Source organism: Protopterus annectens, chromosome 11.part0, assembly GCF_019279795.1.
Source record: "Protopterus annectens isolate FY-2018-M chromosome 11.part0, PAN1.0, whole genome shotgun sequence".
Taxonomy (NCBI): domain Eukaryota; kingdom Metazoa; phylum Chordata; order Ceratodontiformes; family Protopteridae; genus Protopterus; species Protopterus annectens.
The window spans coordinates 127,810,649-127,836,822 of NC_056745.1; the positions used below are offsets into that span (position 1 = coordinate 127,810,649).

At 40.8% G+C, this 26,174-nt stretch overlaps 1 protein-coding gene across 1 annotated transcript in view; it reads left to right on the forward strand.

Moving 5' to 3' along the window:
• The window catches only part of WNT5B (Wnt family member 5B), a gene marked incomplete in the record, with an annotated part of 1,807,993 nt that overhangs the window by 1,259,686 nt on the left and 522,133 nt on the right, over positions 1 to 26,174 (forward strand). Inside the window, 1 exon segment of the mRNA XM_044087503.1 lies at positions 18,274 to 18,521. Coding sequence (XP_043943438.1) covers positions 18,274 to 18,521 — 248 coding nt within the window.

Sequence of the window (26,174 nt, forward strand, 5' to 3'; positions counted from 1 at the left end):
TGCAGGCAACATACACCCTCCCCCCCAGGGCAACAAGCAAACAGATCTCCTAAGGAGGACATCCTCTCCACAACACGAATGGATGCTGGACAGGAATGTCTTCCTAGATATAGTCCACCGGTGGGGCAGTCCTCAAATAGACCTGTTCGCCTCCCCCCAGAACAGGCAGGTGTAGACCTTCTGCTCAAAGACCTACTCCCCTCTAGCATGGAGAGTAAACACTTTCAACATCTTCTAGGAGGGGAAGTTTCTTTATGCCTTCCCCCCCTTTCCACTGATTCAGAAAGTCTTCCTGAAAATCAAGGACAAACCGAACATCTTGTTAATGACTCCCTTCTGGCCAAGGCAGCACTGGTTCCCCCTACTTCACAATCTAGCCAAGGGCAATCACTACAAGTTACCCTACAAGGTGGACCTCCTGATGCAAGAAAAATGAACTCTCCTCCACTCACACTTGCGGATGTTGTCCCTGACACTGTAGGTGATAAACTTTTGATGCCTTTCAGACACCACTACTCAGAGGACATGCTTTCAATCCTGAGGGAGGCCAGGAAACCTACAAGAAAATCTTACCTAGCTAAATGGGAAAGATTTACTAAGTGGTGTCTAGACAAGGGCAGGGACCCTTGCATTGCTGATACCCCCCTGGTTCTTGCTTATGTGTGTCAATTGATAAAAAGTGGACTTTCCTTCTCTTCAGTGAAAGTATACCTTTCTGCTATATCAGCCTGCTTGCCTCTTGATCCCCCCTTGCTAGCCAGGCTCGACGTAAAACTCTTCCTTAAAGAGGTGTTACACATGAGACCTCCAAAGAAGTCTGTCCCTCCGCCCTGGGACCTTAATTACATCCTGGAAAAACTTAGCTAACACCCTTTCGAACCTGCTGGGACAGCCTTCCTACAGATTTGTACATGGAAAACAGTCCTAGTGGCTATAACTTCAGCCAGAAGGGTTTCTGAGTTCCAAGTCTTAATGGCCTGCCCACCTTACACCACCTTCCACAAGGACAGAGTCACCCTGAGAACTAATCTCTCCTTTATGCCCAAGGTGGTCAATGACTTGTCTCTAAACCAATCTATCCATCTACCGACTTTCTTTCCCTCTCCCACTAATGAATGGGAGAGGATACTCCATGCCCTGGATTTGCACAGGCAACTAAGATTTTACCTGGACAAAACCAAATCTATTAGGAAATCTAAGCAACTCTTTGTTTCCTTCCACCCCAGAGCTCTGGGTAAGACAGTCTCCAAACAAACCATTGCATGCTGGATTAGGAAAGCCATTTGTCTCTGCTACTCCCTCCATGGAAAAAAACCCAGTGGGAGTAAAGGCCCATTCCAGAAGGGCTGTGGTCACCTCCAAGGCTTTCATAAAAGGTCTGGACACCGCATCCATTATGGAAGCAGCCACATGGTCCACTATCCACACTTTCACCAAACATTACAAACTTGACCAAGTCTCCAGAGCTTGTGCAGGATTCGCCAGGGCAATCCTACAGGGCTTTGTAGAAGCCTCATCAGCATCCGCCACCATCTCTTCCATCTAAGCTGTGGTACTCTCCCATAACTAGAATACTGCAGCATAGGAATAGAAGGACATAGAATAGTTGTGTAAAATCTTACCATAACCATAGATGTCCTTCTCTTCCATGTTGTAGTATTCCTTCCCTCCCACCATTTCTCCCTCTTCATTCTCATTTATCCTCAGCTAAAGCCTGGACCTATCCATGCTACAGAAGGACCTCACGGTCCCATACCTGGCACCACTGGCATTCTGCCTGCTGGGCCTTCTACTCTACCTGCTGGCCTTCAAGTTTTGAGCATTGTGCGTGCAGACATCACATTTAAGGCCCCTGGTTTATGGCCTTACTTCTGACATCCCACGCATGCTGCAACAGCCAAGCTGAAGCTTTTGTATAGGAGCTGATGTACGAGTCACCCGAGGGCAGGAAATCCCACAACTAGAGTACTGCAACATGGAAGAGAAGGACATCTATGGTTATGGTAAGGTTTTACACAACTATTCTTTCTCATGGAGTATCAAAAAAGGCTGACAAGCCATAAGGGCTTGCAACTCAGTCATCCGTCCGGCAGAAGTAAGAGCTAAAAGAACTGTCTTCCATGAACAATGTTGCAAAGAAGCTGAAACAGCAGGCTCGAAGGGCACCTGAGTCAATTTCTCTGGAATTAAATTAAGATTCCAGGGAGGAGGAACAGGCTTCCTGGGAGGTCTAATATTAAGGGCACATTTAAGAAATTGCTTATCCTCAAATCTAGAAGCTAACAGAGCAGTTAAAGGCAGACAAGCAGAAAGAGCTGATAAGTGGGCCTTAATATAAGAGTAGGCCAAATCAGCATTGAACAACTCACGCAAATAAGAGAGAACCAAAGGAGCATCCCATAGTAAGTGGGTCCAGGTCACGAGAAAGACACCAAATAGAAAGCCATTTCCATTTAGATAAATAGGATTTCCTAGTAGTAGGTTTCCTGGCCTTCTGCAGAACCTGCAGCACGTCCTCAGGAAAAAAGGCATCTATGAGGAATCAAAATCATATCACTCACAGTGTCAGTTAAAGCATGGGCAGGTGGGGATGGATGAGAGATCCTTTGTCTTGTATGAGGTAACTTGTGATGATTGCCCTTGGCTAGATGCGGAAGCAGAGGGAACCAGTGCTGCCATGGCCAAAAGGGTATCACCAACAAGATTTTGGGAGCATCCTGTTGAGTCTTGAACAGGAATCTCTGAATGAGAGGAAGAGGAGGGAATGCATAAAGAAGCATTCCCTTCCAATAAAGTCAGAGGGCATACACCTTCCATACCAGAGGACCTGGGACTCTGGCACAAAACAATGTCTGTTCAGAGGGGAGGCAAAGAGATCTACTTGTGGAGTACCCCACTGGTGAACAATGTCCAGAAGCACGTCCCTGTCAACCATCCATTCGTGGGATTAGGTGAGAGACATGCTCAGAGTGTCGGCCACAGTGTTCTGATCTGAAGGAATATAAACTACCTGAAGAGTCACTTGATAGTTGACAGCAAGATGCCATACCAGAAGTGCCAGCTGGAAAGTAGGCAAGGTCTTGCCCCCCCCCCCCCATTTGTTGATACACCACATAACTGTGGTATTGTCTGTGCATACCTTGAGAGGCCCCAGAGAAAAAGCAGGATGAATGGCCTGAAGAGCCAACATAAGAGCTCTCATCTCTTTGATGTTGATGTGGTCCTTCTGCTGATGAGGCACCCACACTCCCTGACCCTTCAGGGTGCCAAATGTTGCTCCCCATCCCACATCTGAAGCATTTGTGAACAGATCCTGAGAGGGAAGACAAGGATGAAATGGGAGCCCTGGATTCAGAGACAACTGCTGAATCCAGTAGACGTTTCTTCTTGAAACAAGGGAGAAAAGGAACTGTAAAGTCTAAAAGATGTGCATGTTGAAGCCACACCAACTTCAGAAACCTCTGAGACCTCTTCATATGGAGTTTGGCCAGAGGGAGCATCGGAATGGTGGAAGCCATGAAACCCAGAGCTCTCAGAAACTCCCTGGCTGTAATGGAGGTCAGGGGAAGAAGAGTTTGAAAGTAAGAAATGAGAGTTAAGGCCTTTGGAGGAGGCAGGGATGCCAGCATTGGCACCGTCTGAATCTTGCAACCCAGAAAGACATGATCCTGAGAAGAAGCCAGTGAAGACTATTTTGAAGTTTGTTGTGAACCCCCAGCTCTGAAGAAGAGAAATGGTAAAATAAAGATTTTGCAAAGGATCTCTGGAGAGGATGCCTGAATCAGCAGGTCATCCAAGTAAGGAAATAATTGGATCCTGTGAAGCTTATAAAAAACAATCGCAGGAGCGAGGAATTTTGTGAGCACCCTTAGGGCAGTAGAAAGGCCAAAGGGCAAAGCACAGACCTGAAAATACCAGGAAGAAACAAGAGAAACGCAAAAAATTCCAGAAAGGAGGATGGATCAGAATATGGAGATAAGCATCCTTGAGATCCAGAGACACCAGAAAGGCCTGAGGGAGCAAGAGAGGAAACAGGGTCTGAAGGGACAACATCCAAAAGGAAGGCACCATCAGAAAAGTGTTTAGATGAGAGAGATCTAGAGTTGGTCTCCAACTACCACCTTTTTTGGGCACTAGAAATATTCTTGAATAAAACCCCTTCCCCCTTTTGGACACAGGCACCTCTTGAATAGTACCCTGAGACAAGAGATCTCAAAGAAACTCTGGAAAAAAAGGAAGTTGTTCCCGAGGAGGCTGAGGAATAGCCATAAAAGGAGGATGAGAAAGCCATACCATGAAGTACCCTTGATGAGTGATTGACAGAACCCAAGAATCCTGGGTGATTCAAAGCCAGATAGGAAGAGAAAGAGGAATGTGGCTTGGAACAGGTGGATATTCAGACAGCACCTGGTTTGTCAGGAAAGGAAGGCTTTAGAATCTCTGGAGTCTGAGTGACTTTAGCAGAAGGAGCCCGTTTACCACTCTTTTTACCTTTAGTAGGAGGACGAGATTGCCTATGAACAAGGGCTGGCTTAGAAGGTTAGTTTCTCTGAAATTTAGGCACAGGAGAAGCAAACAATGGTTAGGCTCCTAAAAGGCCTTCCCCTTGTCCTGAAGAGACTTAAATAAACCAGCAGCTGCTTCCCCAAACAAAAGTTTATTATCCAGAGGAGCATCCATCAACTTGGCCTTAATATCATCGGTTAAAGGTTGAAGCCTAAGCCAAGAATACCTCCTCAGTACTGAACCAAAAACAGCATCCCTAGAGGAGGCATCCACTGCATCTTAACCACATTTGATAGAATGAGGAACTACTTGAGAGGAAGTCCCTTACAAGGAAAGAGTAGAAGATTTACTCTCGGAGTCTGGAAGATTAGAAAAAAGCTGACAAGCTGGTTTAAGAAGAGCCAACACATACCCAGATTTATTGTCTGATAATTAATTGCCCTAAAAGCTAGGGTAGTAGAAGTATAAACCTTCTTATCCAGCCTGCCCATGGTTCTGCTGTCCTTGTCAGAAGGCAATAACTTGGATGAAGGAAGCAATTGAGATGGCTTATCAGAGGCCACAAATACCACAGATGGGTCAGCAGCAGGACATTTGAACAAAAAGGAACAATCCTCAGACACCCTATAAAACCTGTCAGGCTTCTTGGGAGCAGGGAGCAGGGTGCAGAGAATCAGGCGCTTTAGAGGCATTGGAAAAAAACATCTAGTAAAGCAGCCAAGACAGGAGGAATAGCTGCATGTTTAGGAAATTCCATCTGCAGTAACTCATAGTACCTCTCATGGATATCAGAAACCTGGGCACAATCCCACATAAAAAATTCCATCATCCTAGAGATTGCGTCCCCAAAGGAAATTTCCTCAGAAGGAATATCTGTACTATTAGACTTCTCTTCCTCAGACCCGTAGTCTAAAGGAGAAGGAATCTGGGTAGAATAAGTAAGTGATTCTTCATCAGAATTCAACTCTACCTCAAAAGAATTCAGTTCCCTGGGCCTTTTAAGTGTAGAAGAGGAGCAGGAACTGAAACCCCTTGAGGAGGCCTTAATGACAGTAAAGCATTACATAACTCCTCTTCTCTTCTCCCAGTTTATCAATGATCTCCACTTAGCCATCCCTCAAGTAACCTGCATTCAATATGCAGATGACTCCACCTTTATCTGCTCTGCTTCATCTCCTAATGAACTTTCATCTATTACTCAAAATGTCTTCAACACAGTAGAAACTTGGTTCACCAGACACAACCTCCTCCTCAATGCCAAAAAAACTAAACTTCTCCTTTTCTCTCCTAGCACACGGTCCACTCCCTTGGACTTCACCATCTCCTCAAATAATGCCACTCTCATTACTCCTGATCCAACAACAAAACTAAGGAATAACAATTGATAACAACCTCTCCTTTGATCAGCATATCAACAACACCATTAAAACAGTCAATAGAAAAATAGGAAGCCTATATAGAATTAAACCTTTCCTAACCTCATCTTCCAGAGCTAAGATTGCCCACTCCCATCTTTTGTCAACTCTTCTTTATGCCTCACCAATTTTTACTAACCTTAGGAAAGCCAACCTTAACAAACTGGCTACTTGCTACAACAACATTGCCCGTTTTGCCACTAGCAACCCTTTTAGAACTCATCACTGTATTAACCTGAAACTTCTAGGCTGGCTAGAACTACAAACTTCTGTTAATCCCTCAACTCACTATTGCCCATAAAGTTCTATACCAACCCAATAAAACCCCTATACTTTCTAAACTTTTAATCCCTTATAACAACCTAAACTCCCTTCGCTCTTCCAGTAAACTTTTGGCTGCTATAACAAAGACTAATAATTCTGCTGGTGACTCTCTATTCAATAATACTGTAGGAAGGAACTGGAATCTGCTTCCTAGCAATATAACACTTACCACATCTCTGCCTCTCTTTAAACAAAGTCAAAGATTACTTCCAAAGCCACTGGCTCTGTTCCTGTACAAAACCTGACTAATCTTTTTACCTCTTCTGCGCTTTCCTACTACTTTACTTTCTCTCTCTTTTCTGAGTCTGCTTCAGTCTATCTCCTTTTAGAGTTTTTTGTTTCTTCTTTCCCCGATGTTAATCTCTCTCATCCATTCTTTTTTTTAACTTTTCCTTCTCTTTTCTTAAACTGCTTCCCTTCCTCCTCTCCTACTATAGTGTTTCTCTTTCTCCTTTTGTTACTAAGATTGAGTTCTATAATATTATATTATTATTCTATAATATTATAAATCAATCTTGCTCTCTGTTTTGTGCCTTGTTCTTAATGTTATTACAGCTAATAATGTTAGTCTTAGAAATGTGTTTCTCTTCATGTGTATACCTGTTATTGGATACTATATTTTTTATTATTTGTCTTTTCATCTATGATGATTTGTCCATTTGCTTCTATATTTTTTTTTACTTTTTTTTTGTTAAAATTTGTGTGGAGCTTTTCTCCCCAGGCCTCTACTGAAAATGAAAATGTATCCAGCTAGACTAGCCCAGTCAACAAATGTAAAATAAAATAAAATAAAAATAAAAAAAATAACCCCTGATTAAACATCTGCCACTCACTTTGTGTATCCCTAGGAGCAGAAGAAACATGTTTAGTTTTCTGTTTCTTTTTTAAGGGAACATCCATCCTAGCGAACTGAGAAGGCTCTGACTCAGGACAGCATTCCACAACCATAATAGGAACTTTTTCCATAAGAAGAACTTGTGGAACTACCCCTAGACCCCTTAGAAACAATCAACTGTGGTCCCCCTCAATGTCCAAAACAGACGCCTGCAAGGCCTCATCAGATGTGCTGCCCACCAGATCCTCACCGGCCTCCAACCCAGACCTGGCAGAGAAATCTGACAACGTAGCCAGGCAAGCCTCTGGGTTTGTAACAACCTTGGGAGAAACACCCGGCAGAGGCTGGACAGTGGAAGAGTCCGGTCTTACCTTTTTCACCTTCTTCTTCCCTGATGGCTGACCCTCGGAGCAGGAAATTCCATCCATAGTATCTTTAGCAAGAAGCTTAAGATACAGTGAAAGGGAAGAAAGCCTGCTACGAAAGGTTTTAGGGACAAATGCCTGACTAATCGAACCGGACATATGGTCATGAGAGGCTCCTAGGCAAAAAAGGCACTTATCATGGCAGTCTTTATAGGGAATCTGTCTCCCACACTGGCATTTACCCTTCCTGGATGACATTAACCCCCTAAACAGAACAGAAAACTCAAGAAAAAAAAACTGGGTACTTATCCGCAACAGTGAGGACTTCAGTAAACAGGAGTAATAATTGGAATACCAATATACCAAAAAAAAACCCGGCATAAAACAGACAGAGGCAAACAGACTGATGGTTAAAAACAGTGTTCAGACTGGCAGAAAAGAAGTTGTGAGGATGGTATGCCTGGACGTCACCTTTATGTCCTACATGAGGAACATTTAAGTGATGTTCAGTGTACCTTAAAGCAACGGTAGGCTTTGGTAGACTGGCGGAATGACGGGATTCAACAGCAGGAAGTCCCTTTAAGTTATGAATACTGCAGCAGTGAATGTAAGGACATCTAAAAGTCTGTGACTGACAAAGTTTACTGATGACTGCAAACTTGGAGCAGTCACAGAATCTCCAAAATTATGTCAACATCCTACAAGAGGGTTTTATGCAAACAAACGATTGGTGCCAAAGTCATGGCCTTAAACTCAATGCAAAAAAATGTATTATCCCTTTCGGTAAGAGCAGTGTTCCTGCTAACTACCACATCAACAGCAACACCGTAAGTACACACTCAGTGGTGAGAAACCTGGGCACACAGGTTGACAGCAACCTTTCCTGTGATCACCATGTCTCCACAGTGGTAAGAAGGGCATTCTATATTGCTCATCTCATAAGTAAGGGCATTGTCTCTAGAAAAAAAAGAAGTTAAAACCTCCCTGTACTCGTCCTTCATCAGGCCAACAAGTGAGTACAACGCCCCTTTTGGTATGTACCTTTCCAAGCACATGTAGCAATTGGAGAGACCGCAAAGTTTCCTCACAAGGAAAATTCAAGGTCTTCAGCATCTGTCCTATGTGGATCAGCTGAAATCACTGTCACTGTATTCTGTTTCATACAAACTACTCAGAGGTGATCTCTGCATTGTGTAGAAGGCAATCTCTGACCCTGCTTTACTGGAAATGCTGCATATCCGCAAGTCAAATGGAACACGGGTTACTCACTCTAAAGACCTTAACCTGGTATGTGACATTAATAGAACCTGCTGGAGGGACACATTTGTCTCCCAGAGGTTACCACACCTTTGGAACAGACTTCCACTTCATATCAAACAGAGCACTTCATTGGCCGTCTTCAAACGCAATCTGAACAATTGGATAGGTAACCGTAAATTCACCCCAGGGGTTCCACCTGTGTTTTTCTTGGACAGAGGCAATAGGTGCTGATCATGGAAAGAAGGTTAGAACTTGGCTAGGCTTGTAAGTGCCGTAGGGTCATTTGCCTAATAACTTCCTATGATCCTATGATTATATTTTCTTCCAAACTGAGGGCACTTTCTTTGTTCTCCATTTCCTGCCGGCTTTTTGCAGAAAGTTTCAGAGCATCTTCCTGAGCCACATTCTCTTCAGTTTCATCCTGTATCATCCATTGCTCTTTCATATGGGAACTCATTAAGTGACTAAGCTGATGTCTTACAAGCCACGTTATGCATCTGTGAAGGGAGACATTTTTTTCAGTATTGATTATTTAGTCAGCACTCACTGGCCATATAGAAGGTTGTATGCAAATCCCACTTTTTTTCTGATTAAAACATTGCCAGACAAGGTGGATGATATGAGATACAATGACAAGGACTTTGCCATATTTCTTTGGTTGAACCCTTATTCCCACCTCTACATTATTAAAGGTGTTGTATGAAATGCCGCCCATCCCACGCAAAGGCATGGTACATGGTCTGACTGAGGGAATCAAACCATGTACCACAGGAACTATAGCTCACAGCTTTAACCCTCTGTGCCAGCTGAAAGACTTGTACAGATGCCAGGTATATGTGACCAGTTTAAAGTGACTCTTGTTCTTAATTTCAGATCTTGCCTTGTAGCTGATAGGATTGACACTCCAAGTATTTGGCAGCCAGTATGTTAAGGTTTACATACAGACACATAGATAGCAAGTTTGGCTCTCCATCATAGATAGCAAGTTTGGCTGTCCCTCATAGATAGCAAGTTTGGCTCTCCCTCATAGATAGCAAGTTTTGCTCTCCCTCATAGATAGCAAGTTTGGCTCTCCCTCTTAGATAGCAAGTTTGGCTCTCCCTCATAGATAGCAAGTTTGGCTCTCCCTCTTAGATAGCAAGTTTGGCTCTCCCTCATAGATAGCAAGTTTGGCTCTCCCTCTTAGATAGCAAGTTTGGCTCTCCCTCATAGATAGCAAGTTTGGCTCTCCCTCATAGATAGCAAGTTTGGCTCTCCCTCTTAGATAGCAAGTTTGGCTCTCCCTCTTGCTTTCTTTCTGCTTTATGTGTAAAGTAAGTTATTTGGTAACTCACTAATGCTAATAGCCTTGCTATGTGAACATGAAATGTTAATAAAGTCTATTTTGTTCACATTACTCTGCTCTAATTAGTATAGTAGTACAGGGACATGGTGCAAAAAGTTAATGGGCCTTCCTGCCTATGATATCTGTAATTACAGGATCTAAGGACACCTTGACATGGAAGCAAATTTAATCAGATATTATTAGAAGCCACTGGCAAGAAAGAAGAAAAGAGGAATGTGTCTGAGGTCTTACCTGTTAGTATAGTGTAGCATATGGCAGCAAAATGCCCATTGTCTGTGCAAGAGCTTTTCTGCCTTCCCTTTGCATAAGAGTTGTGTCTGTCTGTGCCATTTGCATTGCTTTCTTGCAGCAGTGTGAGAGAGTTTGTGTCAATGTGAGTAGTAAGTGTCATCGGTCCATTATTTCAACCTAGCTTCCAGTGTACAGGTAAGCACAGCATTGGGAAAAAATCTTTTTACATATCTTTTTGTGCTTGTTTGTAGATAGGATGATTTCATGCACCAGAGCTGTAGATGTCATTCTCAGAAGATGCTCTTCTGGGCAGTACAGACCAGAGGGCATTCCTTCCCACAGAGAAAGTGCTGTTACTGATAACATTACCTCCATAACGAAATCAAATTACTGGAAGGAAGCTCTGGAGAACACTTGGGCATATGATATGGCCTACTCAGTTCTGACTGTCCCTTGACAAGTATCCACTTGAAAAAACTCTGGTGGTACCTAAGAAATAGGGGGTGCCAGCATGCCCCCTCCCTGAGGTGCCTATCACCCTAATGCTCTGTTCCAAGAAAGAACGCTTCTTGTGGATACAGCAGATGACTCTCAAATAGAGTGGGATCCTATTCAGGGTCAGACACCCGAACAGTCTCCTCAGACTCCCCAGACATATCTTGAGGAGCCGAATTAGAGAAACTTTTCTGGGACAAAACTCTGAGAAAAAAAGCACATTGATGTCAAACAGCTGAGGGCAGTAACTGTAGCCATCAAAGCCTATCAACAGATATGTCTGCAGGAGGCCAATACCAAAATGATTTGGTATGTCAGTAATGGGATTTGCTCATATTTCTTGTGCAAGATAGCCATGGAGGCATGATGTATAGGCAAGGAGTCAGGCATGACCATCAAGGCATCCTGCATTTCTTGCCAGATGAACATTCTGGCTAGCAGGTTGTGTGTGGAACAAGTCAGGTTATGGAAGACCCCCATGAATTGGTGTTGGAACAAAGACATATTTATTGGAGGGGGTCTACAGATGGGGTGTATCAGAATTAAACCTTTCTGCTTCTCCAGAAAACAAGCTGCTTAGAAAGTTTTACATCATGGCATCACCCACAGAGACTGGACAACAGATACCTTCTGAATAAACTGGGTGGGTCTGTTTAAAAAAAGGTTTTGGCTGGCAGTTTCAGCATTGCCAATCAACAAAGAAGTAAACCCTTGTTTTATGCATCTTCTCTGTTGCTATAATATGGAGTGCAAAATGTTACAATTAAATTATTATCCCCAATGTCCCAACTCCAGTCAAAGGAGCACACCTCTGTCATAGTTGGCATCACCACAGTGTGTCAGTAGGTTAGCAACATGTGTTCTGTCTCATAAACTGCATAGAAGAATGGCACAGCTCAAGACCAAGCAGAACATTACAACAGTGCCAAATCATGCAATTTGAAATTGTTTTATAATATTATATGTTACTTGTCTGTTGCCACAAAATGAAATACAGAATGCCACAGCTCAGTCTGGAGCAACAGTGGAGCCCCTCAGTGTCACACCTCCAGCTAGAGAGGTACAGTTCTGATGCAATGCCAAATGTCACATCTTTGGTCAGACAAGTACTACAATGCCAAACACATAGACATCAGGACATGCACTCCCCCACTCAGAAGGACATATACAAACTCCAACACACAGACACACACAGACACACACACACACACACACACACACACACACACACACACACACACACACACACACACACACACACACAAACTTGCACACACACACAGACACACACACACACACACACACACACACACACACACACACACACACACACACACACACACACACACACACACACACACACGCACACATGCACACAAACATGCACTCACACACACACACACACACACACACACACACACACACATGCACACAAACATGCACTCATACACACACACACACACATGCACACAAACATGCACTCACACACACACACACACACACACACACACACACACACACACACACACACACACACACACACACACACTTATACACATGCAGACAGAAAGTCACGGTCGCACATTTAAACACACATCTACACACAGCCATGCACAGTCACACACTGACAATCCCTTAAGCACATGCAGTCAGATACACATATTCACTATCATCTGAACTATACGATTATAAATATCTAAGAGGAAAAAGATATTTAAAAATAAATAAATCAATAAATAAACAGAGCAACATGTAGTTTGTGGATAGGTGGTTCAAACTTTTATTAAAACTAGAAAGCACTTTTAACTTTTATTAAAACTTGTGAGAACTTTCATCCCTGTCGTTGAAACTACATCAGACTCCTATTGGTGTTGTTAAAAGTTGAAACTTTTGACCCATAATCTGCATGGTATTTATTTATTTATTTTACTTTTGCTGTAGTAAATCCATAAACAGTCAGATGTGGTTGGAATTTCTTGTTTAAAAAGGGAAAAAAAAAAAGAGGCCATTGTCTATGCATGGCAATGTCTTCCAGGGTGGGTATTATAAGGAAACAATGGAGCATCTAGGTTTGGGGAGGTGCCTGGTCTTAAAATACCTCTGGTTGGTCTTTTGATTCCTGTAGCATCCAATCTGTCAGGCATTATTGCTTAAATAAGACAGACAGATACACACACACACACACACACACACACACACACACACGCACACACGCACACACGCACACACGCACACACACAAACACACACACTGTACTTTTATGGTTTACTTTCTGCAGAACCTTGTTCTAATAACCCTTATGAGATGGTGAAAAAGGAAAACAAAATGAGAGAATCATGGAACACTCCATTATATTCTTGCAGAGTGCCATAAGCTATTTAATGTAGTGTTTTCCTTTATCAGCAAATTTATCATATTAAATTAATGATAGATTAGAAATCTATTTCTACGTAGCAATTTATATCTGTGCTCCCGAGTATATACTCATTTCTGTAAAAGCTTTTGTTACCTTTAATTACATTTTATAAAATTGCATATTTTCCTATATGTATATATTGGAAAAGTGGACATGAATAGAAAAGTATACCCACTGTCTTATAAGAAAACAGGCTGTTAGTTATATTTATTTGATATATTTCAAACCATTTCCCATCTACATTGCTTTGTCATGCTTGTTCAGTGGATATTGTTATAATCGTTTTTTTTTTTGCAGGAATACCTGTTTGTATGCCAAATGTTTTCTCTACTAACCAAGGAACATATGAAACACAATGTATATATTTATTTTCAAATTTTGTTTTAGTATTACTTCAGAAATGTGCCCTTTTTTCTTCAGTCTGCAACATTGTTATTGCAGTATGTAGTTCATTACATCAAAGTAATTGTGGTGCTGGATTGTTATTCTAGCAGTCATTTTGGTGTGTTGTTATTTCTGGAGAAATCCTGCCTTTTTAATCTTCATTAGAGAACGTTTTTGGTAGTACCTAGTAAGGCAACAGCACCTCATTTCAGGACTTTAATTCTAGGTTTGGGATTTCTGTAATTCTTGAAGACTTGATATAGATTTTCTCTTTAAGACTTTTCAGTATTCCTACACTTATGCTGTTCTTTTGTTAAACTATTAATTTATGCAGGACCATTGTCAGCACAGTTATGTACATTCACATTACCCTGGATGACTACCTCACCTTGTAGTCTTTAATTATCCCAAGTTCTCATTTAAAATATATATCTTAAATTGACATAATAGCAATAAAACAAGCAGTATTTCCAATCAGTTAGGTAAGAAAGGATCAAAAAGTCAAAACAGCATAGTTCATAACATAACCATAGCAAGTATTTAAACCCAGATGCATTCAACCATGGCGAACTGTAAGTAATTAAACAAAGAGCGAGAGAGAGACAAACCCTTCATAAGGGAAGGTAGTATGGCCAAGTGGTGTAAAGTGCTGGATTTAGGCTCCAGCCATTTCAGAGGTGTGGGTCCGAATCCCACCGTTGCCAGAGCTTTAGGGGCCAGGGTTGGAGTAATGGTTAAGGTGTTTACTGCACAGACACAAGGTACAGGGTTTGATTCTCACCTTTGAAAGGAAATTGTTTAGCCTTAAAATGGCCTACAGGGGCAGCTAACCTGGTACTTGCCTATGAACCTATTAAGCAATAGCTTGTCAAGAGTCAGTCCCCCTCCAAACCCAGAGGACACAGCAGGCTATGCAGAATTGTTCACAGAAATTCTGTATAACCATGGCTGCATAGAGGCTGCTGTACCTACCAGAAGTAAGCCCAAAACTAACTCCAGAAACAAACCACCCTGGTGGCATCCAAAATTAAACTGGTTGTACAATAAAGGGAAAAAAGTCATGGCTAAAATCAGGAAGTGTAACAAATAAAGATAAAAATCCTCTCATCAAATTAAACAAGAAAGTAAGAAGGATAATTAAGTCCAGTAAGGCCAATTTTTGAGGTCAAGATAGCCACCCAGGCAAAACACAATGACAAGGTCTTCTTCAACTATGTCAGAAACCTCAAAGGTAGCACACAGTAGTGTGCTGAACTGGTGGTTAATGGTGACATATTCACTGAGCTGGGTGATATAGCGAATCTGCTGGCTGACAAATTCAGTTCCAACTTTATCCCCCATTCACCCCCTCCAAGAAATACCTTCAAACATAACCCCTCTAATTATAAGTAGACAGCATGTCCTGGCTGCACTTGCTAAGGCCAAGAACATAACATCGATAGGCCCTGGTAATATCCTGAGATGCCTCCTGAATACTGTAATATATAACCTGTCAGAACCACTGGAGGTTACTCTTTTAACTATAGTCTCAGAACAGTCTTCATGCCATAAGAATGGAGGGCTGCAATGGTAATCCTTCTTCATAAGGATGAACTATCAACAGATCCTGGAAACTACAGATGTATTAGTCTGACTAATCTTATATGCAAAGCCACTGAAGTAATTACCACGGAGATGATCGACAAAGACATAGGAGACCTTCAGATATTGGATCCATCCTACGTTCGCTTTGTCAGAGGAAGGTCATGCCTACTGAATCTGGTGGACTTCTTTGAGAAGGTCACAGGGCAATGGATGAGGGTTAAATGATGCATACTGCCTACCTTGACCTGGCTAAGGCATTTGATACAATACCCCATTCAGACATTGTTAACAAACTTACAAAAGTAGGTATAAACTCTATTCAATGTGCTGGATTGCCAGCTGGCTCACAGACAGGACTCACAAAGTATTAGTGAGATCACCTCCACAAAGAGGTTGGTCATCAGTGGAGTCCCCTCATGGCTCTGTGCTGGGCCTGCTCTTCTTTTGGCATCTACTACTTGGAAGTCAAGGCCAATATCAAAGGCCTCTGTCTGATCAAGTTCACAGATGATTGTAAACTGGGAGCAGTCAAACATCTTACAAGAGGGTCCAACAAACAAATTACTAGTGCCAAAGCCACAGCATAAAGTTCAATGCCAAAAAATTGCATTATAGTACCTTTTGGGAAATCAAACACCCCAGAAAACTATGCCGTTGATAACACACCTATAAGAGTTGAACCATTAGTCAGGGGTCTGGGAACACATGTAGACAGTAACTTGGAGCAGTGTGTCCAAGGTAATAAGGAAATCCTGTGTTGCTCAACTTATAAGAAAGGGCAGCATTTAGGTCCAGAGAAGTCATCACAGCACTATACTAAGTTATCATCAGACCCATCATTGAGTATAATGTCCCCTTCAGTGTGTACCTGAGCAGACACATGCAGCAACTGGAATGTCTGCAAAGGTTCCTTACAAAAAGAGTACAGGAAGTAAACACAGTGCCCTATATGTATCACCTCAAAGCCTTATCTTTATACTAGGTCTCCTACAGACTACTGAGAGGCGATCTATGCCTGGCATACAAGGCATCCCTGGACCCTGCTCTGATGAACCTTTTGCACATCTGCAAAACAAACAGCATCAGAACTTACTAGACCTAAAAACCTAAATTTTGTTTGTAACGTAAGTAGAACATGTTGGAAAGACAGGGATGTCTGTCAAAGAATTCCTATTCTCTGTAATAGGCTCCCCATTCAAGTGAAACAAAGTCTCTCTCTAAACTTGTTTAAACTTAACTTAGGCCATTAGATTGGAAATCAAAAATTCACACCTGGTCTGGCACCTGTGTCTCTGATAGCCAGAGACAGTCAGTAAATCATGTCATAACCAACTGCCACTCCCTTTCTAAATGTTTAAAATGTATAACTTGTGGGACACGTTTAGGTTGCACTGCTAGGCATATAAAGGCCTTAGTGGTTGTTAGCCTAGTATACACTTGTGAACCTATAATTTACATAGATAAAGAATACAGGCAGACTTTCTGTTGAGGAATAGGATTTCCTACTTTATTTCAATATTTTACATTTTATTTTTAAATTATATAAATATAATAGATGTTTGTATGCTCTTTCAGTAGTTTAGATTTTCTTAATTATGTAAAAATACTATACTTTTGCATATCCTGTGCTATTCTTTTCAATAGTTTATATTTTATTATTTAAATTATATCCAAATAATAGACATTTGTATACCATGGGCTACTTGTATTACTTGAGTCACAGAAGCTGTAAGGAATGCTTTCTTCTTCTACATTTAATAATATGGCTGTTCATTTGTATGGTAGATATTTAAGGCAATATACCCAAGAGTTGTATTATTTTGTTGTCATGTACTGCTATTTTTAAAGTCAGAGCTTTTTATGTTGTATTGCTTAGGTAGTAGGCAAACTCTTCTATTTGTTGGTTAGTCTTTTCTCATTAGTGTAGCTGTCTCTCTAATATGAGCACCCATTCCTGTGGAGAATATAGGCACAAAGAGCCAAAGAGAACAAGAACAACACAGTGTATGTAACTGTATCTGGCTGCATCTACTTTAACTTCATAGGTTAAAATGGGCTGTGAGATCATCCCTGGTTCCTCATGTGCAACACTCGTAAGCAGGTAAACTCAAATGTAATGATTTACGATTTGACCTTTCCTTGAATACCTACTATTCTGATAAAGAAGTCCACCAAATACATCCAACCTGTCAACTGGCATGGTTTAGTTGTAGCGCTGTGATTTTGATCCACAGATTTATCCTTACTCCTTCCCGATTCCCTGTTTTTCTTTGTAAACATGGACCTTTTTAGACTAGGTAAATTGTTAAGTAAGTGAATTACGTATACAAGGATCCAGTGTCATTAGTGATTGGGGTACTACACTGTGTTAACCTTTTATTCTGAAGAATTAGTACTCTGCTTCCTGACCCTCTGCTGTGAATGTTAAAGGCTGATACCATGACTTTCATGCTCGTAGCTTGACAGATATGTGTAAGTTATGAGGGTCTCAGCATGTGCTAGGTCAGCCAGTAATAATATTAGTAGTAATAACGCTAATTACATTGTTAAGAAGATCAGCGCACTGGACACAAAGCCCCTTTTCAGGGATGAACCAGGAGCAGTGTGTGCTTAACTGCTTGTTCAGGCACACATTAGGTAGATGGAGGCCTTGGGAATCAAAACTCAAGACTACTGAGGGTTAGGTCTAGCAGCACTTAAATCTGTGTGCCAAACTGCCAAACATTTTTTCCAATGTGTTTAAGCAATGAAACTGAGATAGGCTTTCTTTTACCTTGTTTTCAAAATAGTTGTGACTAAGCCTTCTTACTCCATGCGGCAGCAGCTGTTGCTTGACTAAGAGAAGATTTTGTACCTTGTGGCTCAGTTTTTGTAAACCAAACGGTATACTTTCGTAACACAGACATGTGCTAACTTGTTGCAGACTACTAGTTTCCGAAGGCAATTGCTCAGGTATGTTGGTACATGGTATAGTATAGCTGAAGGTCCTCTCTGTTGCTTTTAATAAGACTTTACACTATGATACTTTTAGCACAATTTAAGTGAAATCCAAATTGGAAAAATGAACCAAAGATCTATGTTGTATTTATTTTATTTTTTTGTTCTTGATGCAGGTCATTAGCAATGAATCCTGTACAGCGGCCTGAAATGTACATTATAGGTGCACAGCCTCTTTGTAGCCAGCTGTCAGGACTGTCACCAGGGCAGCGGAAATTGTGCCAATTGTACCAGGATCACATGGTTTACATTGGAGAAGGAGCAAAGATGGGCATCAAGGAGTGTCAATACCAGTTTAGGCATCGAAGGTGGAACTGCAGCACTGTAGACAACACCTCCGTCTTTGGAAGGGTCATGCAAATAGGTAAGAAAAAAAATTGTCATCTTTTAAGAAACACCTTGAAATGTACTGGTTAGACCACTGGAACATGTACCATCTGTTACACGTTTAAGTACTTCCAGAGATGACGGTGTAATGAAGTCCATTAATGACTGTAGAACTAGAAAAAAGATGGATCACTTGAAAGCAATGCATTCACACATGGACCAATATGACAATAATCTGCTTCAGAATGCTTTCAACATACATACACACACACATTTAGAATATAGGAGGGAGGCCTGATACTTAGTTACGTCACATAAACCAAACCACCATTTATTCCATTTTTAATTTTGAAGTACTATGTCTCATCGACTTCCATAGATTTGTAGTAATTGCCTAATGCTGGCTTTCATAAGTGAGCAACACTAATGTTTCAGGAGATTGCTGCATGAATTGCCAGAGATTTAGTCAGAGATGCAGGAGGCAGTGGATCACAATCTAGTGCTCACATACTGAGCAAAGGACCTCTAGGGCAGTGCTACAACAGCATGCATGGCTGACCTGATGAAGTCGTAGCTAAGGCAGACTAGTGGAGCCAAGTCACTGCATGTTCCATGTACAGTGCACCTACATATTGCTGCAGCTGTCAGCTGTCCCCACAAGAAGGGCAGCACAGCTGACCAAAGTGGCCAACAGGTAGACTGGTGTCAGTTTGCACAGAAATTGTGACTAAACTGAGTAGATAAGAAAGTAGGAAAGGGGAGAGCAGTAAGCAGAAGTAAACACTGAATGCCACCCATATGGCATGAATGATGGGGAGGAGGATAGTGCCCCTTTTTTAAGTCCACTGATAAGCAGGTAAGTGGGCTTTAGTCAGTCTCTCAGATCACTTGTACCATGCTGTGTGTGTTCTGTAATGGATGTTAGAAAGCTGATACCCTACCACACAAGGGTGCTTCATGCTAGCCTGGCTCCCAGATCCAAACCACCCCAAGGGTAATGGGCCACTCCCCCTTGGCCATCAAGTGACATACAAACTCTTTGATCTCAGTAAGCGATTGTGTTGGTGGCCTGCACTTTGTGGTGGCCCTGTCTGTTGCTGTGTCCAATGCCTTTATCCTTTGCATGGAATGTCTTTATCAGTGACTTTTTAAGTTTTATAGAGACCTGTTGCAGCCATCCACAGTATGCACAAATAAAACACTTTTTGCAGGGGACCTCATATAGGGTGACTTCATCCCCCCACACATTTGTTTTCAAGCTGTATCTTCCTGCAACCAGATATGGGGAGCTGTCCCCACACCACCTTACTTAAGAACTTAAATATAATAACTCCGCATAACCATGAAAAGATACCCTACAGTGTTGAAGTAGGTGTTCACATATACTGAAAATTTCTAGTGCAGCAGTCAATCAGAAAATCATTCAGTGGATGTTATACTGTCCCGTTAAGGGAGTTCAGAACTTTGAGATTCCATTTAAATACATAGGTGACTACTAGCTTTGTTTTACATAAGACCAATGAAGAGCCTATCCCAGTTTCCCATTTGCCCCAGAGCACTGTTTGAACTTGCTCAGTCATACAGTAGGTAGATGAAAAGTGGGAGAATCAAACTCTAGACTATAGGAAACAGCTTAACAACTCATAATATTAATCTTCTGCACTGCCAGATGGACAAATAAAACATATAAATTAAAGAAATAAATTGACAAAAGGGCCTAATCTAGACAAACTCACAAAAGTTTACAAGAGGGCCTAACTTGCGCAAACTCATGGCGACAAGATCACTGTTTAAAGCAAACATCCATAAATGCAGCATCATACAATTTTCAAAACAGACGTTCTGTACACCTACCCATAAACAACTCACCTTTAATATATACATTATCCTTAGAGACCTAAGTTTTTTCGTGGATAACAAACTTTACTGTGACCACCACGTATCTATTGTCATTAAAAATTCTATCTTGGCCAACTGATTTTAACTGGCACCTTTTCTTGCTCATAACAGTTTAGCATTGTCTTGTACTCATTCCTTATGAGGTCTATGTGACCTTTGGTGTATACCTGTGCAAACACCTAACCTTACTTAAAAAAGAGGAAAAAAAAAACAGCAGCTCCTGAGTAAAAAAAATAAATCTCTCAGATATGAGTTCTCTGTTACCCTGTCTGTGTAAAAGTCCTGCTGCTTTTCTTTATCTGCTGTGGACTTTTAGGAGTAATCTGTGTGCACTTTTAGGAGAGATCTGTGTGCACTTTTAGGAGTAATCTGTGCGCACTTTTAGGAGTAATCTGTGTGCACTTTTAGGAGTAATCTGTGTGCACTTTTAGGAGAGATCTGTGCTTGGCCTACAAAGTTGTAAAGTGACCCAGTCCCCACCGTAGAATACAGTGTGTGCCCTCTGGTACATACCTGTACAAACACCTGACCCATCTTGAAGAAGCACAGCAGTCCTTCACTCAAAACAAAAATCTCATATTAGCTCCTTGTGTTACCTAGAATGTCTTAAGTGTCTGAACCCTCTTTCTCTTCTCCATCTTCTACAGACATTTAATAGGCTGGTCTACAAAGCTGTACAATGCCCAATAATCTGCAGACCTGATAGTAACACAAAATACTGGATCGAGGGACATAAATCTATATTGCAACATAAATAGGACTTGTTGGCATGACAGATTTCTGTTCCAATGAAATCCTCAACTCTGGAGCAAACTTGTGTTTTCTGTAAAGCAGTTCATGTTCTTCATTACAATCAGGTCTGACTTATCCCAGGACTACCCCCAGTCCTTTCAATGGGGGGAGGGGGGGGTAAAAAGGTGGATGTATCAATATGACTGTAATGGCTATGCTTCAAAAAGTTTAACAGGTGTGTTGCCTAGCAGCCTACAAATCCTTTCTAACAAAATATGTATGTCATAACACTGTCTCCACAAAGTAAATATCAATGCCAGACAGTCAAAAAAAAAATGACTGACAGTTAAACAAAGAGCTGTCCTCCTGGTGGGATCACATCTAAACTTTTGTATTCAGAAACCCTCTGTCCCTTACAGTTAGGATTCCTTCTTACAACCTTAGAAGGCAGTCATGCTCAGACCCATAACTACAAACATGCATGGTAAACCTGCCTTGCACTGAAAATAGCTTTTCTTCTCTTAGGTGAAAACTTGAGTGATAATATCTTGCAACACATTCCATTCTCAATTAAAAAGGAAACATCTATTCAAGCCCAGTACAGATGCTTGCTGTTTTCCATATTAAGTCCTTCTCTGTGTCACCGGTTCTTACCTCTTATACATAATAGTCTAAGAAAGAAAACATTTATTATTAAAGACTGAAATAAAGTTTGAAACCGCCTGCTCATTCCTGCCCCCATTCTTTTAACACTTCCTATTGTTTCTTTTCTTTACTTCTCAAACAGTTGTTCATTTCATATAATTAATTTATCATATTTAGTATCTCTCATGTTGGGAGTTTTTAATGCCTGTTATGTCATTTGATGTGTATATAAAGATATAATGTGTCTGGGATTTTTTTTCTGTTTACTGTCTTTACTTCTTATGTTTCTGTGTGTTTCTGTCTATGCCTGAAATTAGTCCATTTGGATCAGTCCACTAGCCCAGTTAACAAGTACAATAAATAAATAAAAGATAACTGCTCCAAAGATTGTAATCTACATATTAGAACTGATCTCACCATCAGAAACTTACTACAATGCTGTAAATCATCATTGTAATGTCATAAGTCACTTCCCAAATCTGCTGCTTCTGCGTGCTAAGTCTGAGATTACTGTACTGCAGGGTGAACGGAAAGTTGAGGTAACAATGTCAGTTTACAGCAGTAAATACCGCCCAATAGCACTATTATCTCCACTAGCTAAAATCATGGAAAAATGTATACACAAACAACTACTTAACCATCTCCTTCAAAATAACCTACTAGCAAACACTCAACATGGATTTAGACCCTCACATAGTACGACCACTGCACTACTTTCCTTTACTAACACAATAAACTGTAACCGTAATAATAACAAACTAACTGCTTCTCTTTTCCTAGACCTGTCAAAAGCCTTCGACATGGTCAACCATAAACTTCTCCTACACATACTAAACTCACTTGCCTTGGATTTTTCCTCCTTAACGTGGTTCTCATCCTACCTTGAAAACCGACAACAAGCAGTACTCTGGAAAAATTCTCTATCTGCTCTACTACCTATCTCCTTAGGAGTACCTCAAGGATCAATATTAGGCCCACTCTTATTCTCTATCTTTATTAATGATCTTCAATCATCTATCCATAACACTACCTGCATACAATATGCAGATGATTCTACCATCATCTGTACAGCTCCCACCCAATCTGAACTCCAGTCACTCACACAATCTACCTTTTCAACCGTTGAACAGTGGTTGTCAAAAGATGTCTCCTTCTCAACTCCAAGAAAACAAAACTATTACTATTCTCACCTACCCACAAATCTCCTCAACTAAATTTTACTATTACTGCAGCTGACAATTCTCTTATCTCCCCAGACTCTACTACCAAACTGCTTGGTGTTACTATTGATAATAATCTTAACTATGATTGTCATATCAATAACACTATAAAAAGTAAATAAAAAGATAGGTTCACTGTACAGAATAAAACCCTTCCTTACTCCAGAAGCACGGACCACCTTAGCTCAATCACATCTTATCTCCACCCTACTGTATGCTTCCTCTATTTACACCAATCTCTCTAAAGGTAACCTGAAAAAACTAACTACATCCTATCATAATATAGCCCGTTTGCCACAGCATCCCAGTACAGAACTCACCACTGTAATAACTTAAAACAATTACAATGGTTAGAACTACCTAACAAGCTTATCTATCAACAACTCTTAATTACACATAACATTCTTTATCAACCAACAAAAACACCAGCTCTCAGTAACCTCCTTACTCCCTACAAAAACTTGAAACAGTTGCGATCTGCCGAAAAGATACAAGTCACCACAACTAGAATTACAAATTCAGCAGGTAACTGTCTATTTTCAAACTCCATAGGGAAAATATGGAATAACCTCCCCCCACACATTACCTCACTATATTCCTTTCAACTTTTCAAAAAACAACTTCTATTACATCTTAACAACTTCTGGCTCTGCTCCTGTACCAATCCAGACTAAATGACTTCTTCGCTCTTCAGCCATACCTCCCTACGTAAAAATCACTATCTTTCCCTGCTATTTCAAATGACTAAATTACTGTCTTCTTCTTCTTTCGGCTTTTTCCCAGTTAGGGGTCGCCACAGCGGATCACCTTGTCCGCACATTGAATGGCAGTGGAGTTTTACGGTGTCGAGTTGCCAGCCCGGCGCCCAACCTTCCACAGAAGGCACACTCACATGCACACCTAGGGCCAATTTAGAGTGTCCAATCCACCTGCAGCATGTCTTTGGGATGTGGGAGGAAACCGGAGCACCCGGAGGAAACCCACGCGACCACAGGGAGGACATGCAGACTCCGCACAGAAGGCACCCGAGCCGAGGATCGAACCGGAGAACCTCTTGCTGTGAGGCGGCAATGCTAACCACTGCACCACCGTTATTTAAAAAAAAAATGACTAAATTACTGTACTGTTCTAAAAAAAAAAAAAAAAAAAAAAAAAATATGAATATATAGCTTAGGCTATTTGTTTTACCTGTTTTTAGCTGTATTTTCTACTACACTAAAATGTATGCATTGTTGCTTAAATGTTTAACCTTGTTTTAATTGTGGAGCTTTTCTCCCCGGGCCTCCACTGAAAATGGAAATTATCCAGCTGGACTAGCCCGGTCAACAAATGTAAAATAAAATAAATAAAAAATAAAATGATACTTATTTGCATGTGAGTGCATGATAGGTCCAGTATAAGTAAACCATACTTTGTGCAAAGTTTATTGGATGCCATACCAAACTCAGACTGGATTCATTTTTTAGTTTTGTAGTATATTCACATTAAACTCTTACAGTACACTGGATGGCATTTATAACATTTAATGGAATTATGCTGTCCAAAATAGGCCGTTAATTACATTGTACAAACTAAACAAACACACACACACACACACACACACACACACACACACACACACACACACACTTCCATCACATTGACTCATAGGAACATGCTATATATTGTGGGATGTATTAAACTGTTTAATGAAGTGACGATCTTTGAAACTTCTAGCTTTTTTCCAAACCATTTCATAAATGTGTGTGAAGTTTACTGATTTAAATGCAATTACAAGTTGGAGTGAGAGAGGTAATACTGACCTGTAATTTGTGAAGTGTTGTTAAATGTAGTCAAGATGGACCTCAAGTTATGATTAGATATGTAGTTAAGGTCTATAGTTTAAATCAACCAATAACCACAGTTTCACCTTTCCTTTGATGTCCCTTCGCTCACCTCTACACAGTTTAGGGTACAGCAGCAGTAAATCTACTGACCTCTGTAAAGCACACCAGAGTACATATTAACACACAATTAAAATACCTTTAACGTGTTGTTTAGTGTGACCTGATCAAAGTATTCTATAAAATCTTTCTTGAAAGTGTAAAAGTGTATCATTACTTGGCATCTGGCTATTTTCTTCTGAGGTGAACATTTTTTTCATAGTGAAAGATTATAAAAGAAGTACTTCTTGGATGACTGTGTTTCTCAGATGGGTTTTCATTTTATAACTTTTAATAGTAGTATACTCTGTAATATGTTAACATTACATGATCCATGATTAGGAGAGCCGGCGTTAGGGGTGTATATCATATAATGGAAATCCCAAAATATCGAACACTTTAAGCTCGAACTTGGAATTTTGAAATGTGATATAATCGAAAGCTCAAAACAGCAAATTTTTTCCCAGGGAAAAAATTTGCTGTTCAGAGAAACACACACACAACACAAGCACACCAAAAAAAGTAATCCATACATATACAGTTAAAATCCTACTTCTAACCCTACACTAAACCGTACACTCACTACTATCTATACACTTACCTTAACCCAACCCCTAACCCTAAGGTCTGTAACTATCGCACACTCACCTTACCCGCTCCCTAACCCTAAGGTCCTTAACTATCACACACTCACCTTACCCACTTCCTAACCCTGAGGCCCCTAACTATCACACACTCACCTTACCCGCTCCTTAACCCTAAGATCCCTAACTATCCCATTCCCACACTCACCTTAACCTGGTCCGTTCGCACACTTACCTTTACCCGGTCCATAACCTTCGCACCACAGTGGAGAAAATAGCAAAGCGGCAGAAACAGCCCACCAAATTCTTTCCCTAGGAAAGAAGTCGATGTTCTGCAGCTTTGCTATTTTCAGAGTTCGCTGTTTTGAGTTCGATATTATAACATTCAGCGTTTTACTACTTTGATGTTATGATATAAACCGGACATTAGTATTTATGTGTGTGTATGTATGTATATATATATATATATATATATATATATATATATGTATTGTGTTTGTGTAAAGAATACACTTTATTGTGCATATTTTAATTTCCTTTGCCTTTATGTTTGAATAATGCTATGTTGGTGTTGTCCAGTATTTTCATTGCCTTTTAATGACCTCCAGTGGTCTTTTTTGTAGACAAGAAAATTACATTCATGTAGATGAACAGAGATGAATAGGAATGAATACCTCCCAACTGTCTA